Below are 12,583 nucleotides of genomic sequence, written 5' to 3'. Positions count from 1 at the left end.
ATGTCAGATGTTATTCCTATATTAAAAGATGGCATTTTTATTTTTAAGAGATGGTGTTTTTTCTATTGAGATGGGCCTTTTTGTATTAAGAGATGGCATTTTTATTTATTAAAAGATGACATTTTTATTTTTATTAAAGAGATGACATTTAAAATTATTAATAGATCTCATTTTAAATTATTAAGAGATGGCATTTTAATATTAAGATGGCGTTTTTTAAAGAGGTGTCATTTATATATTAAGAGATGACATTTTTATTTAAAGAGATGGCATTTTTATTTAAAGAGGTGGCATTTTTATATTAAGAGATGGCGTTTTTCATTTACAGAGATGGCATTTTTTTTAAGAGTTGGTATTTTTATATTAAGAGATGGAATTTTTCATTTAAAAGAGATGACTTTTTTATTAAAAGAGATGACACTTTTATATTAGAAGATGGCATTTTTATTTAAAAGAGATGGCATTTTTATATTAAGAGATGGCATTTTTTAAGAGATAGCATTTTTATATTAAGAGATGACATTTTTTATTTAAAGAGATGGCACTTTTATATTAGAAGATGGCATTTTTTTATTTAAAGAGATGGCATTTTTATATTAAGAGATGGCAATTTTTAATTAAAGGGATGGAATTTTTATATTAAGAGATGACATTTTTCATTTAAAGAGGTGTCATTTTTATATTAAGAGACGGCATTTTCATTTAAAGAAATGGCATCTTTGTATTAAGAGATGACATTTTCAATTAAATGAGGTGGCATTTTTATATTAAGAGATGGCATTTTTTAAGAGATAGCATTTTTATATTAAGAGATGACATTTATATTTAAAGAGATGGCACTTTTATATTAGAAGATGGCATTTTTTTATTTAAAGAGATGGCATTTTTATGTTAAGAGATGGCAATTTTCAATTAAAGGGATGGCATTTTTATATTAAGAGATGACATTTTTCATTTAAAGAGGTGTCATTTTTATATTAAGAGGCGGCATTTTCATTTAAAGAAATGGCATCTTTGTATTAAGAGATGACATTTTCAAATAAATGAGGTGGCATTTTTATATCAAGCGATGGCATCTTCCATTTAAAGAGATAGCATTTTTATATTAAGAGGTGGCATTTTTATATTAAGAGAAGGCAGTTTTTTTAAAGAGATGGTATTTTTATATTAAGAGATGGCATTTTTCATATAAAAGAGATGGCATTTTTTATTTAAAGAGATGACACTTTTATATTAGAAGATGGTATTTTTTGTTTAAAGAGATGGCATTTTTATATTAATTGATGACATTTTTTAGAAAGAGATGTCACTTTATATTAAGAGATGGCATTTTTCATTTACAGAGATGGCATTATTTTTAAAGAGATGGTATTTTTCATTTAAAAGAGATGACATTTTTCATTTACAGAGATGACACTTTTATATTAGAAGATGTAATTTTTTTATTTAAAGAGATGGCATTTTTATATTTAGAGATGGCTTTTTTTATTTAAAGGGATGTCATTTTTATATTAAGAGATGAAAAATTTTATTTAAAGAGGTGTCATTTTTATATTAAGAGACGACATTTTCATTTAAAGAGGTGTCATTTTTGTATTAAGAGATGTCTTTTTTTAAGAGATGGCATTTTTAATTTAAAGAGGTGGCATTTTTATATTAAGACATGTCGTTTTTCATTTACAGAGATGGCACTTTTTATTTAAGGAGATGGCATTTTTATATTAAGAGATGACATTTTTCATTTAAAGAGGTGTCATTTTTAGAGGGATGGCCTTTTTTATTAAGAGATGGCATTTTTTATTTTAGAGGGATGTTTTCTTTTAGGTACATGGCATTTTTTCTATCATCATGGCCTTTTTTCTCTATTTTTACAAGAAAATATGATTTCTTTTTATCCATGGCATTCAAAATAAAAAAAGAAGTAAACTAGGCCTATGGACCAATGGGGATTCGCGCTGGCCCGTCCCCTGGCGAACGATCGATGGGGACCGATTTGTTCGCTGGGAGCAGCTCATCCTTGCGAGAAATTCGATCGCTAGAGCCTCCCTCCCCGACAATCGATCATCAGATATTGGCATCCAAATTTTAAGAACATTTCTAATTTAAAGTAATCCTAAATCTCTACTTCTAATGGACGAGTTGGTGAATCGTCTCCGCGGTTTATTTTCGTTGGGTTTATTTTCGTCTCTCCTCCCACCACCCCCTCCCACCCTGGTCCACGGTTTATTTTCGCTGGGTTTTTTCGTCTCTCCTCCCACCACCCCCTCCCACCCTGGTCCATCGGTTTATTTTTCTCTCCACTCTTTATTGCAACCGGAACTTTCCTAACGTATAACAAATCACGGATCTAACTTCCTTAAATTATACAAATCAATCGATTCCTTTTATTGGTTCAATTTGTCTTAGGAAACAAATAACAAATTTTCAGGAAACAAATAATACATTTTAATCTAACTTCCTTAAATTATGCAAATCAAACGATTCCTTTTATTGGTTCAATTTGTCTTAGGAATAACAGATTTTCAGGAAACAAATAATGCATTTTAATCTAACTTTCCTAACTTATCTAAATCAATCGATTTCTCTTATTAGTGAAATTTGTTTTAGGAAACAAATAACAGACACGTCACAACTTTCCTCCCAATAAATAGTTTCTTAACATTTGCAAACTTTTCTAATCAGACACGTCACAAACGGGCAGGTACTGATATCACGTTACCAAACAATAAAACCCCATTTGCATAGAAATCAGTTCAAAAATCCTAACTTTCCTAAATTTTTACCTTTCCTTGATAACAACCAATATTTCATGTTTTTCACCTATTGAAGGAAATCACCCCTCCATCGATATTAGCATTTTTTTGAACTGAGATCTCCGGGTTATATTTTTTTTCGATTCTTCCCAATTGTGACCTCTCCTTCCACTTCGGCTCCTTCTCGCATAAACACCTCCACCACAGCCAAGTGACACCACCCCAGACCTCCTGCCTCTCCACACCTTCTCCGCCACCTCCTTCTCGTACTCCATTAACAATCCCTCAGCCACATTTGTCCACGGCAGTGTCGAGGGCATGGCGCAGCAGCGTACCAGCAATAGAGCAGCGCATAGCAGCAGGAAGCAACACGCAGCAGGCGAGGCGAGCGGCCGACGGTGGAGGGCAGAGATGCGGCCGGCGTGGCTGAGGGGCGGCCGGCAGAAGATGGCCATGACTAGAGGCGTCGCGAGGCAGGGGCGCGACAGCGGGGCGAGCGAAGGGATAGGCGGCAGCAGACGGGGCGAGCCCAGCCAGCAAGAGTGTGGCGCGCGGCCAGGGTGTGTGTCGCGCGGGGCACAGTGGTGCGGTGGCTGCGGCGGGCGCGACGGCAGGGGCGGGCGCGACCGACGCGGTGTAGCACGGGCGTGGGCATGGAGAGGGAGTGGCCCCGCGGGCGCGGAAGAAGAGCGGCAGGCTCGGGCATGGGTGTGCATAGGAGCGGGCATGTGCCACGGAGTCAATCCGAGGAGCTCGGTGGCTACCCCTACAATGGCCATGGCGGACGGCGGTTCTCGGCCACGGCGAAATACCTAACGAGAGCAAACGAGAGGGGAAACAGGGGAAAGGCAAGAGGAGATCATGGCGGTGTCAATGGCGCCCTAGGGGAAGACATGGGAGCTCGGGGCGGCGCGGATCGAACGGCAATGTCGCGGTGGCCCAAGGTTGAGGAAGACGGCAGCGACGTCGATGCGGGGGTGCTGGACTTGATCTCGTTGGCGCAGACGAAGTAGTGAAGGCGTTCGGAGCTCCTCGACAAGCTCCTAGCCCGCAGGGAGGGCAGTGGCCATGTGGACGGGGTCGGTCATGGTGGCCGTGGCGTCTGACTTCGTCTAGATCGACGGGATCGAGCGAGCGAGAAGGAGAAGTGGATTTGGGAGGGGGCGTCGAGGAGGAGTGAGGCCATGGGGGCAGGGAAGGAAGGGCGTCACCCTTATCCATTCCCCTTCGATGCCAGCGAGGTGGTCGGGCGGGAGCCCGGCTCTGTAGCGACGCGGCTCGGGGAAAAGGAGAAGACGACCGCGCGGGGACTAGACCGCTGAGCCGGTTCAGTGGCAAGGCCCGGGGGGCAGGGCGAATCCCCTTTTACATCGTCCTTTTGGTTTTTCAATGTATTCTAATCTGTTTCTCCTTTTTAACACCGTTTTCTATTTATTCTTATCAACTAAATGATCTCTACTCCTAATGTCTCGGTTGCTAGTCTCCGTTTCGGGTTTATTTTCGTCCCACCTCCCGAGTGAGGGAGAGGGGGAGAGAGAGTGAGGAAGAGGGAGGGAGAGGGTGTGTGTGTGAGAATTTGATGGTAAAAAAGGTCGTCAATGTCACCTAATATGTATGAGAATATTAAATGTAATATTAACATAATTGATATTGAACCTTTAAAGTTAATGTGGCCCCGTTGCAACGCACGAGCGTTCTTCTAGTGCTAAATAACTAACGTCAGGTGACAACGTTTCCGGAGCCGACCCGTGGGCCGTTTGACTAAGTTTGATTGAGCGCATGAATCACGTGACAATTCACCACATGGGCAAGTTGTTTGGTCTACCGTGATTTAAGCGCGAATGCTCCCGCACTACCTACTCTCCTATGAGAGTGGTGAGCCTTATCCATACCCAACGACACTCAAATGTGGCCAAATAGGTTATATGGGCCAGGCACGACACGACCCACCTGGGGATGCCAAGTAGATGAGCCGTGCCAGGCACGACACGGCCCACCCAGGCACACCAAGTACAGCGCCCATGTCGGGCCGACACGCATGTTGCCCTCCCGGCCGAGGTATGGCCCCTTCTTACACGCGCCCGCCTATTATAGGTTGTATAAAAATTAAACATGTCGTGCTGTGTGGACACTTGTGCCCAACCTCACAGCCCAGGCATGACCCGATTATAAACATGTCAGGCAAGGCCCGCACGGGTCGGCACGCTAGGTTGAGCTTTTTCAACCAACTTCTAGCTTTTCAAAGCTACTCCCTCTGTTCAAAATAAATGACTCAACTTTATACTAAAGTTAATATAAAGTTGAGTCATCTATTTTGGAATAAAGGGAGTAGAAGCTAGGGTGAAAACTAGAAGCAGAGGTTGTAAAAGCTACCAGATTTTCGTAGTGTAATTTCAAAGCGGGCGTTACCCCAACTTCGAACTGGTATTTTTAGCTGTCCCCTGGTAGTTGGCCGTTGCCACTCCGAAGTGGAAAACGGTTCGGGCTGGTCAAGGGCAGCCCACGAGAGGACGCCTCTTCGACACCAGCTCCTCTGCTCGATCCCCATCGACACCAGCGGCAGCTAGGGTTCCTAGCCGCCGCCAGCGCCGCCGCCGCCCCTCCACCGCCGCTTGCCAAGCTGACGGCGCCGCCTCCCGCCTCCGCCTCCCCGCCTCGATCTCCTCCCTCCCCCGCCGCTCTTCGTCTGCCTCCCCGCCTCTCCAAGTCGCGCGGGAACCAGCAAGGCCGCCGCCCTCCACCGTCGTGCGCGGTGCCGCCGGCGACGTCTCCGGCAGCCCCGCCGCAACCTGTTCCCTCCAGTCTTGAAGGTAGCTGCTCCCTTTCCATCACTCCCCATTCCCCTCCCATCTCCTGTACACGTGCTGTTGCAGCGATTGAGATTGTGGCGATTTCCCGCGATCAAAAGTATTTTTGTTAGTGATGAAATGGATGATTGTGGCGATTTTTGTGCTAGTATTGCTGCAGCTGAACATTGTTGTATGTTCCTGTACATTGGATGATTGTGTACTGTTTAGTTGATTGTATGATAGTATTGCTGCACAATTCCTTCCTAGAACATACATATTGATCTATTGATATGTCATTATTTTGCTTGATTGAAGAATGACTGAAAAAGCGGTGTGGGATGATGCAAATCTGAAGAAACTCATAGATATATTCAGAGAAGAGGTTGAAAATGGGAATAGGCCCATAAGTTATTTAAATAAGAAGGGTTGGAAGAATGTTTTGGAGAAATGGGAAGCAAGAACGGGAAAGAAGTATCCCAAGGATATCTTGCTCCTTTTAAGGGGAGTACGTACCATCTACCAGAATTTCGTCTTCGTCCTCACCGTCCACCTCAAGGGAAATACGAGTTGTTCAACTTTTCACATTCGTCCCTTCGCAATGTTGTTGAGCGTGCTTTTGGGGTGCTTAAGCAGAAATGGCGCATATTGAAAGGGGTCCCAAGTTTCTCACCTCGGACGCAAAAGCATATCATCATTGCTTGCATGGCATTGCACAACTTCATTCGTGATAGCAAGTTGAGTGACAAATTTTTTGATAAATGTGATGCCAATGATGAGTATGTACCTCCAGTGCTACGACGCGAAGTAGCACAAACACAAGCGGATCCTGTTGAAGAGGAGGAGAACGAAGATACCATTGATACTATTCGTAGTAGGATAGCCGATGCTTGTCTTGCGATAGCAACATAGGTTGCTATCTTGATGGAGGTCATCATGTGAACCATATATATATATTATTCTATGGTGCATGCCTTTTGTAATATTATTATGGGATCAGTATTCTATTTACATGTAATATGCAACATGAAAGCACAATGGTTGAATTCGTACGTGTTACCTGTGAATCATCTAATATGTTCATGATTTTTGTTTGCAAAACGGTCGTTCTATTGCCTAGCAATGTACATATCACTTATTTAAGATCAAATTGCACATAAAAATATTGCCTCATTACCCAGGGTCAGTACAGACAATTCACAGTGAAATCTACAGTTTTACAGTTGTTTCAGCCAGACGGCTTTCAGCTTTTCAACAGTTGAAAGTTCACAGCAGCTTTTTCACAGCTCATAGCTCACAGCAGCTTTTACAGAATCTGCAGCTCAACCAAACACAGCCTAAGACTGGCCCATTTGGCTATGTTTGACAGCGCTCCTCTTCCTCTCACTCCATTCCCCCCTCCCACTCGCCGACACGGTCTCTCCTAGTCGCTGCCGCTTGCGCACCTACGTCCTCGCCGTGCCTGTGGCTGGGTGTTGACGAGGCGCCGCATGAGATGGAGGGCGACGAGGAGCTGCCGCCTAAGAGCATCTCCAACAGCCGCGCTTCGCGCCGCGCGCTAAAAACTAGTTTGCCGCGCACCGTTCGCCTGGTTTTGCGTGAGATAGCGAATCCGACCGCGCGCCCAACTCCTTATACCGCGCTCGCTGGAGCCACCCGCCGGGTTGCGCGTGCTAAAATGACCAAATTTACGACGCGGCGCTTGTTTAGCGCGGCTGTTGGAGATGCTGGGTGGACGGCTGGGAGTCGTCGTCACAACTCATCTCCAACTTTTTGGCGCCGCAGTGGCTGGCCGTCGAAGAACTGCCACGGGGGATGGAGGACGCCAAGGAACTGTCGTGTGCAGACAACGACGACGAACCGTCATCAAATTTTTAATGAATATATGTTGTGTAAGTTTGAAAATGTATTGACGAATAGACAAAATAATTTTTTAGGACAGAGGTTTTGCTAGATGAGCAACAGTGATTCTCCTAAAAAGAAAATCGGGGAAATGGAATAGGAAGAAGAGATAGGATATCTGCTAGAGATGTTCCGAGCAATACGGCTACACTTTCACACTTGAAGTTTCATACAACTTTTTTAAGACTTTACACTCAGACAAGTGCAACGTGGTCCACTAGCAAATTTGAAGAAATCTACGGTGTCATCCTAACATAACTTGTCACCTGATTGCAGCCACAGGAACGCGAGTAAGTTCTGGCGATCGTGTATATCATACTGGCTGACACACTGTACTATACCCATACAATCACACTAGCTAGGATTCACAATTTCACGTACTCTACGTCTTATGTATCGGGCCGCGCCGCACTGGTCACTGGGTGCGAGACGACGAACCGCGCGCCGATGATATCCATCACTTGCCGTTGGTCGGCGGCGCCACCTGCCCAGCGTCCCCGTCCTCCACCTTGCCGGCGCGGGCCTCCGCGGCGATCGCCTTGGCCTCGTCGTAGGAGGCGTGCAGGCCGACGAAGAGGTAGTAGACGAGCAGCGCCGCGCTCCATATCCCGAACCGCTCGAACGACTTGGCGTCGATGGAGCCCAGCAGGAAGATGTTGATGGCGATGGACGCCGACGGCAGCCACGGCACCAGCGGCGCCCCCCACAGCTTGGGCGTCCTCGCCTGCGGCACCAGCGCCCACAGGCACACCGTGGACGCGAGCCACGCCGGCACCGTCACCGCGTACGGCACCCACCCGTCGACGTTCAGCCCCCAGCACGTGGCCGTCGCCACGGACGTCGCGAGGATGGCGGCGATGCAGGCCACGAGCTTGTTGCGGTTGGCCGCGGTGGTCTCGCCGGTGACGTAGTAGCGGCGGACGAGCAGCGCGACGGCGACGAGCATGAAGATGAAGAGCGTGGAGATGGAGAGGAGGTTGGCGAGGATGCCGAGGTCGGTGAAGAAGGCGATGACGGCGGTGGCGAAGAGCATGACGACGGTGGCGTTGACGGGCGTGCCGGTCCTGGGGTGCACCCGCGCGAGCCAGGGCGGCATCATGTGCGTGCGGGCGATGTGCGTGAGGTAGCGCGCCTGGCCGACGGCGCTGACGAGCAGCACGGTGGTCATCCCCTTGAGCGCGCCGAAGGCGACGACGTACTTGGCCCAGTCCATGCCCCGGTCGGCGAAGGCGACGGAGAAGGGCGCGTCCTTGTCGATGGCGCCGTAGGGCTGCATGAGGCAGAGCGTGACGGCGAGCACGCAGTAGAGCGCGGTGGTGACGGCCATGGACCCGACGAGGCCGACGGGGATGTCGCGGGCCGGGTTCCTGGTCTCCTCGGCCATGGTGCTGACGGCGTCGAAGCCGATGTAGGCGAAGAAGAGGACGGCGGAGGCGGCGAAGATGCCGCGGGCGCCGAAGGGCGCGAAGTCGCGCATGTTGGACGTGTCGGCCTTGGTGAGGCCGGCGACGATGATGAAGGCGATGACGGCGAGGTGGAGGATGGAGAGGAGGTAGTTGAAGCGGGAGGAGCCCTTGGTGCTGAGGACGGCGAGGGCACAGATGAGCGTGATCACCACGACGGCGATGGGGTCGAGCTCGGAGTAGTGGGGGGAGAGGGCGGGGGCGTGGATGCGGAAGTCGCTGGGCTGGTGGTTGAGCAGCGTGGCGAAGTAGGAGGTCCAGGCGCGCGCCACCGCCGCGCCGCCGATGCAGTACTCCAGCAGGATGTTGCCCGCCGCCACGAACGCCATGAAGTCGCCCAGCTCCACCCGCAGGTACGCGAACGACCCGCCTGCAGTTAATGCAATGCATCCAAATTTTTTTATCAACCTTCTTCATTCATCAGGGATTGATCGAAGCCGATCCTTCACAAGAATTTCGTCCAACGCTTCTACTATGGTTGCTACGCTCTGTTAGTATCTGGTCAAATGAAGAGAATAATCGTCTCGAGAAAGCAGGGTATTTTGACCAAAGAACAGTGGTACGTACTGGATTTCTCACTTGAGACTAGTTTGCTGAGGTGAAGTGTGAACTATCTCCCAAAGTCCAAGGAGAATTGACAAACGATATTATTTTTTAAACACCGTTCGTTTTGTTTGAAAGGAAAAAAATATATTAAGGCGTGCGAGGTTAAGGATCCATGTGAGCCAGTCTCGAGTCATCAGTTCAACTGGATAGCATTGCGGAGAAAAAGAATGCCGCACACTTGTCTGGGCTTTGAGTCTTTGACTGAACAAGTAGCCGCAGTGTGACTGTGTGAAGACTAGTACTCATCCTTCGCTGGTTCATTTGTGCAGATTAGATCAAGCGTACCCATTCATCCTTCGATGGTTCATTTGGTAATCAGACGGGGCAAGAAACTGGCCATTCATGCATGTAGGCATATACGTATATGACACCTTTGCATTCTTCTCTGTGATGTTACTATGTTTAGCACCACAGTGCCAAAATGGCTCAGAATCTCTACAAGTGTGTGCTAGTAGTTAGAATCTTTCTAATTTACGGGGCCGCTTCATGTTTGGACAATTGGACTTGTTTAGCAGTGACAGAGAATCTTTCCAGTTTGTAGCGTGCCTTCTTATCCATCTAGTAATTCACTAGAAAAACTACTTATTTTCTTCATCAATCAATCAAATCAACCAAAGGGAAATGAAAAGCATCTTAATTCATCGGCGACGACGGGAGAAATTTTGAACTTGAGATCATGCCTGTTTTTCTCTCGCGAACTTTTTAAACCAGATCATGCACGTCGATAGCACCTACTCGCGTATGTGGTGCGTGCGCACGTACGTACCTGCGACGGGTATCTCGACGGCGAACTCGGTGTAGCAGAAGACGGAGAGCATGGCGGAGACGCCGGAGACGACGTAGGAGACGACGACGGCGGGGCCGGCCACCTCCTTGGCCTCCTGCCCGGTCAGCACGAAGATGCCGGCGCCGATGACGGCGCCCACGCCGAACCAGGCGAGGTCCCACCAGGTGAGGTCCCGCTTCATGTCGGCGCCGCTCCGGGCGCGCACCTCGTGCAGCTCCGTCGCCTCCAGGGAGCGCGACGTGAGGCGGTCCGCCAGCCGCGGCGCCGTGCTCCGCAGCGCGCGCCCGTACGCCGCCCAGCTCGAGAACGACTCCTCCGGGAAGAAGTCCGCCTTGGCACACGCGCACCCGCGCCGCCGCACGCCGCCGCCGGCCTCGGCGCCCACTGCCATGGCCGTTGGCGGGCTCTCACTGTCCCGGCGCTGGTGCGTGGGCTGGTTTGTCTGGCTCTGGGCGGGCTCCCTCGTGGTGTCCGCTTGGTTGTGTCGCGGAGAGGAGATGGGCGAGAGTGGTCAAGGCGCGCGGGGTTTTAAGAACGGGGCGGGGGCGGGGCTCGTGCCACCGCTGCGCCTGTGCGTGAGATGCCAGCCGGTTAGGACGACGATCTCTTCGTTGTCTTCGGCTGAACGCGGCCGCCACTATGTGAATAGAGGCCACACGATTGGGACAGGAATTTTACCAAGCTGCTACTGCTTACTATGCTTCTGTTTCTGAAACATTTTGTCTTCTTCCAAAAGCTGCGCCGGCGCCGGCTCCGGCGTGCTCCAGGGTGGTGGCCGCGCCGGCCGGCCGGCGCGCCCCTGATCGGTTCACCGTTGTCTACTTAGTTTTTTTTGTGTGTGTGAAGAGTGAGCCAATGATTATCTGCCCATCTGACCGAGACAGCTAAGCGGGTCAACGGTCAACCCATCTCCTGCGCCTGATTGGAGCACATAGCGTGCAATGCATCGTCTGTTTATCAATGGACCGTGACGGAACACACGGCGCATGTGCAGAACGCACGGTGAGCTGTGCAGGTATAGTCCGGGTCAGCGGCGAACATGGGAACGCCATTAAAAACCGGGCCGGGTAGCATGGCAACGCACGCACGCTTGAGGTCACACTGACTAGTTTACAGGTACCCGTCTTCGGAAGGGAAACGGTCACGCTATAAATGTTTGTTTCTTTTTCATTTCGGGAAATGCATGCCTGGCTGTTTTGATATGTTATAATAAATCCGAGGCATATCGTCGACCATTCGAGGACCAAGCAATCACACGAGCACGACACCGAGATTTGTTAACGAGGTTCACCGATATGGCTATATCCCCGGGGCCTGACTACGGGCGCTCGTCCCCGTGACACCGTCACAATACCGCACACCGGCCACCGGGCGCCGGCACACGCCGCCGGCTCCCCCTTGCGCGCCTGTGCTATTATGCTGGCATAGGTTACATCGTGTGTCTACCCCTGCTATATATGAGAGGCCTAGGATACAAGTGTCCTATTTGGACACGACTCCATATCCTATCTAAACACAATACAACTCAGAGTCCAACTGTAACCTAACATACAACTCAGAGTCCAACTGTAACCTAACTTGTACACAATATTCGACACAACTCTAACATGATATGCATGGACTCTGGAACCAATCCTTGATTCGTGCTCCACAGATGGCACGGTTTGGAGTTGGTTGATCAAAAGGGTTTTGGTGCTTGTCACTAGTCACGTCCATGGTGTGGTAGGAAGAACAATTCCACGGGAGCCCAACTAATATCCTCGCCACCCGCCGCTTACCCCAACACCTCGGCCACCCTGCCAGTGAAGGGTTTGGCGCAAAGATGGCAAACCCTATGACGCCGCGTGCAAACGGTGGCCTTCTCCCGCCAAGACCGGAAGGGTCCTTAGCGAAGGGACCGAAGAAGAAGACGAGGAAGGGCCATGCCGTTGCCCCTCCTTGCCTGGTCCCGGCGGTGGCAGGCGAAATTTGGGGTGCCTTCACAGTCCTACACCAGACCAGAAAACAACGATGACGTAAAAAAAATCATTTGCCTTGTATTCCGGTTTTTTCTAAAAAAGTTTGAATGCGAGGTGGTCGTGGAAAATTGTTGAGAAAATGTACAATGTTTGTGATTTAGCGATGATTGTGTGTGTGTGTGTGGGTGGGGGTGGGGGGGGGGGGGGGTAGACCCGCGACAATGAATTATTGCTTGTTAGTATTATGGGTGATTCTGGAACAAAAAAATGTCAACCTCGAGAGCACATTTCTGTCGCTTTTTTTATCATGTGTGCGACCGGCATACGG

At 49.1% G+C, this 12,583-nt stretch overlaps 1 protein-coding gene and 1 long non-coding RNA gene across 2 annotated transcripts; one reads left to right on the top strand and one right to left on the bottom strand.

The window, feature by feature from the left end:
- Positions 1–5,219: 5,219 nt before the first annotated feature.
- On the top strand, positions 5,220–6,585 carry LOC123125505 (uncharacterized). Its single transcript, XR_006461424.1, has 2 exons — positions 5,220–5,563; positions 5,858–6,585. It is a non-coding gene; the product is annotated as an uncharacterized lncRNA (long non-coding RNA).
- Positions 6,586–7,592: 1,007 nt separating this feature from the next.
- On the bottom strand, positions 7,593–11,082 carry LOC123122729 (cationic amino acid transporter 1). The gene is made up of 2 exons (XM_044543059.1): positions 10,277–11,082; positions 7,593–9,274 (listed from the first exon to the last, which is right to left on the bottom strand). Exons 1-2 carry the CDS (start codon positions 10,686–10,688, stop codon positions 7,899–7,901), a joined length of 1,788 nt encoding a protein of 595 aa, XP_044398994.1. The 5' UTR covers positions 10,689–11,082; the 3' UTR covers positions 7,593–7,898.
- Positions 11,083–12,583: the final 1,501 nt, after the last annotated feature.

Source organism: Triticum aestivum, chromosome 5D, assembly GCF_018294505.1.
Source record: "Triticum aestivum cultivar Chinese Spring chromosome 5D, IWGSC CS RefSeq v2.1, whole genome shotgun sequence".
Taxonomy (NCBI): Eukaryota; Viridiplantae; Streptophyta; class Magnoliopsida; order Poales; family Poaceae; genus Triticum; species Triticum aestivum.
Note: the sequence above shows the minus strand (reverse complement) of the source record. Positions and strands in the feature narration are given on the sequence as shown.

Coding starts and splice junctions, on each gene's coding strand:
- LOC123122729 (XM_044543059.1), bottom strand. CDS start 10,688: ATGGCAGTGGGCGCCGAGGCCGGCGGCGGCGTGCGGCGGCGCGGGTGC. Junction 9,275..10,276: donor CGTCGAGATACCCGTCGCAG/GTACGTACGTGC, acceptor CATTAACTGCAG/GCGGGTCGTTCGCGTACCTG.